At 37.3% G+C, this 6084-nt stretch overlaps 1 protein-coding gene across 1 annotated transcript in view; it reads left to right on the forward strand.

The window, feature by feature from the left end:
* LOC125256579 (nidogen-1-like) overlaps window positions 1–6084 on the forward strand; it is a 33309-nt gene extending 27225 nt beyond the window's left edge. Inside the window, exons 13-19 of the mRNA XM_048172676.1 lie at window positions 122–346; window positions 452–624; window positions 2196–2322; window positions 3419–3590; window positions 3671–3828; window positions 4640–4763; window positions 4886–6084. Coding sequence (XP_048028633.1) covers window positions 122–346; window positions 452–624; window positions 2196–2322; window positions 3419–3590; window positions 3671–3828; window positions 4640–4763; window positions 4886–5126 — 1220 coding nt within the window. The 3' untranslated portion in view covers window positions 5127–6084. The remainder of the gene's footprint in view (window positions 1–121; window positions 347–451; window positions 625–2195; window positions 2323–3418; window positions 3591–3670; window positions 3829–4639; window positions 4764–4885) is intronic.

The following is a 6084-nucleotide window of genomic DNA, read 5'->3' on the forward strand; positions in this document are numbered from 1 at the left end:
CAGACAGTTTCCATCATCTGTGTGTCCAGTTCCAGTAAATGTTCTGGTTTTGAGAAAACACAGTGTCACATGATCAAACTCTCGTAGTTTCTCCCGCTCTGATTCGTGTTGTGTGTTTCAGGCGGCGAGCAGACGGCGTGTGAGCGACACAGAGCCGCGGCGCTGGCCTCGACCTCTTCCTCCTTCCGCCCGCGTCCGGCGCTCGGTCAGTACGTGCCCTCCTGCGACGGCTACGGTGCGTACGAACCCCTGCAGTGTCACGCCGGCCTCGGCCAGTGCTGGTGCGTGGACGTGTCGGGACAGGAGATTCCCGGCTCCAGAACCGCAGCGGGCCGCAGACCCATGTGTAAGAGCATTCACAGAATATTTGATAATTACTGATTTCACCTGACTTTGACATTTTAAATGATATTGAATTCAGTGTAACACAAGCCCCGCCTTCTTCCCATAGGCATCGATCACAATGTGGCTCCGCCCCCCATTGGCCCCACCCCCAGGCCTGACATCAGCCCTCTGACTCCCGGAGCAGACCTCTTATTCGCTCAGAGCGGCAGAATCGAGCTCCTCCCATTGAACGGCAGCCGCATGAGCGCAGACGAGGCCAGGACGCTTCTGCACGTGCCCGTGAGTCCAGCACACGCTTAAATCACGCTTAAATCACACACAAAACATGTTATTTATTGAAAATGCACAGATAATTTTACAAACAAAACCTTTGACAGACAGAAGATTGTTGCGTTTAAAATGCAGAGTTGATGTAGAAAATGATGTTCTTCCTCAGTGTTTCTGTCTTGCTTTCTTAAATCAAGATATATTTACTGGAGGAGAGAAATGACTGAAGAAATGAAGACAGAATGAAGTGAGAACAATATCTGCCAGTGGAATCAGAAAAATAAACTGAATTCAAAACGAAAACAAGATGATTTTCTGAACCCAACTTGTTTTTAAGCACAAACTTTGATAGATTTGTCAGAAAATCAGACTGAGGGCCAGATTTACTAAATTAAATGTGCAAAACAGCTTCAAACAGGCTGTTGAATAATGGTGTAAACACCAGCAAACTGACCGTAAGCTGTAGTAAATCACGTCACATGACTCTCCTGCCATAAATTCATCGTCTGAAAGAGAATCTGCTGCAGATGCATGAGCCGCAGAAATAACTGTGGTGTCGTTCCTTTAACTGTTCGTTTCTCACTGCGTGACTTTAGTCAATCTAAGAGCGTTAGTAAATCTGTCATTAATTACTGTCATTCCACACTGATATTTTTGATGAAATCCGAGAGACTCGTCCATATAATCAACACTTTCAAGGTCCAGAAAGGAACTAAAGACATCGTTAAAACAGTCATGTGACTGCAGTGGTTCAACCTTAATGTTATGAAGAGACGAGAATACTTTTTGTGCGCAAAAACAAAACAAAAATAACCACTTTATTCAACAATTTCTTCTCTTCTGTGTCATTCTCATTCGTTGTTTACGTCCAGCGCTTCCAGGTTCATCGTCAGAACGCCGACTCATTATTAATTGGCACGCATGCGTCGTGCTGATCACGTGATCAGCTTTGGCCAATACTGAGCCGGCGTTCGGACGTAAACACGGAAGCTTCACTGTGTTACTGCGTCACCTGTGTAAGATAATGACAGAAGAGAAGAGATTGTTGAATAAAGTGGTTATTTTTGTTTTGTTTTTGAGCACAAAAAGTATTCTTGTCTCTTCATAACATTAAGGTTGAACCACTGCAGTCACATGACTGTTTTAACGATGTCTTTAGTTCCTTTCTGGACCTTGAGAGTGTTGATTATATGGACGAGTCTCTCGGATTTCATCAAAAATATCTTAATTTGTGTTCTGAAGATGAACGAAGGTCTTACGGGTGTGGAACGACATGAGGGAGAGTAATTAATGACAGAACTTTCATTTTCAGGTGAACTAACCCTTTAAATTCTCAATATAAAGTCATTTTTAAGTGTATCTTGATGTTTGTTTAGATGTTTGTTCTGTGATGAAAACCATGTGTGTTGTGTTTTTCTCACACACTGACCTGTTCTTGAGTCGCGGGTCAGAACGACATGTTCCAGCCACAAAACTCACAAACCAGATGATTCTGTGTTCTGACAGCAGCGGTCAGAATGACTGAGATTCTGTGTGTGTGTGTGTGTGTGTGTGTGTGTGTGTGTGTGTGTGTGTGTGTTCAGGGTAAAGTGGTGATCGCTGTGGCATACGACTGCGTGGAACAGACCGTCTACTGGTCCGACATCACACAACCCGCCATCAGCCGCGCCACCATCACGGGCGGCCAAACCAGCGTCCTCGTCAGCAGAGGTGCGTGCTTTACAGTCCTCATGTCACATGACCCAAACGCCGCTGCATTAGAGCCGCTTTTATCTGCAGCTCAAATATTTACTTTCTTTACTCATATTCCCCCTGAGATTTTAAGTTAATATTTCACGGTTAATGGTCACATGACATGCAGGTAAACCGATTAAATATTTCATCTCTAATAAGCATTTTATATTGATTTTTTTATTTTAAAATGATTTATATATTTTATTTTACAAATTAATAAAATCATAAAAATGTCTTATTTTGATTGTTTTAACTGTACTTTTTTATTTAATTAATTTTTAGTAAGTGCTTTATTTTTTAATTGTTGTTAAATCACTTATATATTTTATTTGACATTTGTATGATTTAATTAATTAAGTGTTTTTTTATTTAAAAAATTATATATTTTAACTGTGAATTATTATGATTAAACTAATTTTTAGTAAGTGTTTTATATATTTTTTTATTAAATCATTTATTTATTTAAATTTTATATTTTATTATTTATTTTTTATTTTAAAAATGATATATTTTAACTGTGAATTATTATGATTAAACAAATTTTTAGTATGTGTTTTATATATATTTTTTATTAAATCATTTATTTACTTAAATTTTATATTTTTATGATATATTTTTAGTAGGTGTTTTATTTTTTATTAAATCATTTATTTAAATTTTATATTTTATTATTTATTTTTTTATTTTAAAAACGATACATTTTAACTGTGAATTATTATGATTTAATAAATGTTAGTGTTTTATTTATATTTTTATTCAATCATTCATTTATTTTAATTTTATATTTTTCATTTTATTTTGTGTGTTTTTTTATTTTTTAACATGATTAATTTTAATTATACATTTAATTAATTATTAATTTTTGGGGTTTTTATATCAAGACGTTCAATAATTTTAATTCTCATGATTTTATTAATTTTCAGTAATTATTTTTATCTTTTCATCAGCCCAGTTTGGGAAACCCTGTGATTGATGATCAAAAATGAAATAATTGTCACTTGATATAATGGCGTTCAGATGTTTGTGTGTCGTCTGTGAACGTCTCTGGTGTCTGTCGTGTGTCGGCGAGCAGATCTGGGCAGTCCTGAAGGAATCGCCATCGATCACATGTCCAGAAACATGTACTGGACCGACTCCATCCTGGACCGCATCGAGGTGTCGCGGTTAGACGGCAGCCACCGCCGCGTCCTCTTCGACAATGACCTCATCAACCCTCGGCCGATCATCGCTGACCCAACCCACGGGTACGTGTGACGTCACAGCAGCGTGAGAAGAGCATGCTGGGACATGCTGACGTCCTCTCTCTCTCTCTCCCGTCCTGCAGACACCTGTACTGGGCCGACTGGAACAGAGACGGGCCGAAGATCGAGCGCTCCAGCATGGACGGGACCGACCGGACGGTGCTGGTGCAGGACGGCCTGGGGCTGCCCAACGGATTGACCTATGACCCCCAGAGCCGGCAGCTGTGCTGGGCCGACGCAGGTCAGACGATATTCTCCAGCTTTAATAAAGGATTGATTACATTTATTAAAATTATTTATTTTAAAATGACATTTTTTTAATTATTTAATTCATTTATTTTAATTGTGCTTTATTTTGACCACCATTTTTAATTTTAAATTATTATTTTTTTATTTTACATTTTTATTATTTAACAAATTTTTAGTAATTTATTTATTTTAATTTGACATTTATTTTATTAATTTTAGTATGCATTTTATTTAGTTTTTTATTTAAAAGTATTTATTTATTTTAATTTGACATTTGTATGATTTTATGAATTTTTAGTAAGGGTTTATTTTGACTGTTTTTATTTTTAAATTATTTAATTATTTTCATTTGACATTTATGGTTTTTATGGTTTAATTATTTTTAGTAAGTGTCTTATTTTGATTCATTGTTTTTATGTTGCAGTAATTTATTTATTTTAATTTTATATTTTTCATTTCAATAATTTTAATAAGTGTCTTATTTTGTTTTTTATTTAAAACAATTTATTTATTTTATTTTGATATTTTATGATTTTATTTATGTTTAGTTAGTGGCTTATATTGATTGTTTTGGTTTTAAAATTATTTATTTATTTTAATTTGACATTTTCATGATTTAATTAATTTTAGTATGTGGTTTATTTTGATTGTTTTTATTTTAAAACGAGTGTTTTATTTGTATTTTGTCCTCAGGTCAGTGTTTGCGATATGAATTATGATGGTTGAGCATCAGTGATGTTTTTCTCTGATGAATCACTGAAGCGGTGTGTGTGTGTGTGTGTGTGTGTGTGTGTGTGTTTCAGGCACTCGTCGGGTGGAGTGTATGGATCCGTTCTCTCGTCTCCGCAGGAAACTGACCGAAGGGATTCAGTATCCGTTCGCCATGGTGTCCTACGGCGGGAAGCTCTTCTACACCGACTGGAGAAGGTCCGATTCACTAACAAATGACTCTTACGAACCAGTTCTTTTCATGAATCGCTCAAAAAGACTCCGATTGAATCACCACCCGACTCACTGAATAGATGCTTGTGTTTTTGTTTTGTCGCTAGGGAAGCGGTGGTTGCTATGGAGCATCAGGATGGGATGGAGGTGGAGGAGTTTCTCCCTCAGAGACGTTCACGCACATACGGCATCACCATCATTTACCCACAATGCCCTGCAGGCCTGAACTACTGCTCCGCTGAGAACGGCGGCTGTTCGCACCTGTGTCTCCCGCGGCCCGGCGGATTCTCCTGCCGCTGTCCCGACGCCAGAGACGGATCGTGCGAGGAGCCGGACCAGAACTTCTGAGCGACGGAGAGATTCATTCACAGCGCGTATCCATATCAGGGATTCATCTTCCTCAAAATCCTGCAAAAGTTCGGAACAGTTCTGGTGACACTTTACAATAATCTCCATTAGTTCATGCATTTATTACGGGATTTATTCATGTTTGCTGATAGAAATACAGCTGAAGTTCATGTTATCCATTAAATAATATTAACAGACACAACATTAGATTTTAATAATGCATTAATAACGTCGAGATTAACAGATGCGGAGTGCCGTTCACTGATGATCTTTATTGTGAAGTTTGAGCAGTTTGTTCAGTTTTTGTCCAGATTGCGTCTCTATCGTGAAACTTAAAACCAGAGCAGGTGAAATAATAAATATGTGTATAATATCAGCAGTCAGTTATAATAAAATATTATTAGTTTTTATATGCTAATATAATGCTGATTATATGAGTTTAATTTAATAATGGAAAATTAATAAAACGAAAAACTTTACATTTAAACACAAATAATTATTTGATATTTTAAGATACTAAAACTTGAAAACATGAATCTGAATCCATAGTTAGACGAATAAATGTGATTTTATTGTAGTTTTTCTTCGGCTCTCGGGATGCTGGGATACATGTATACTGTGTGTGAGGGGAGAGGTGCATTCTGGGATGGATATTATATGCAATCATTCTTAGGTGAAATGTTATTTACAACTGTATTTTAATCTTGATGATTTTTAAAATGCCAAAGAAAGATTTTTGTTTACTGTAAATATCAGAGGTCTGTGGTCATGTGATCATCTGGTGCTCTGGGGCCGGTCGAGGGCCTCTTTCAGGTCTTTTCTTGTGGCGAGACCCTCATACGGGAATCACACTCATTGTTTACACATTGCATTGCATGATGGGAGGCGGGAGGCAGCTGCACAGAGGGAGGAAGTGTGTGTTCTGCACAGCTGTTCCATTAAAACACGTTTTTTAAGA

Source organism: Megalobrama amblycephala, linkage group LG21 (genome assembly GCF_018812025.1).
Source record: "Megalobrama amblycephala isolate DHTTF-2021 linkage group LG21, ASM1881202v1, whole genome shotgun sequence".
NCBI lineage: Eukaryota > Metazoa > Chordata > Actinopteri > Cypriniformes > Xenocyprididae > Megalobrama > Megalobrama amblycephala.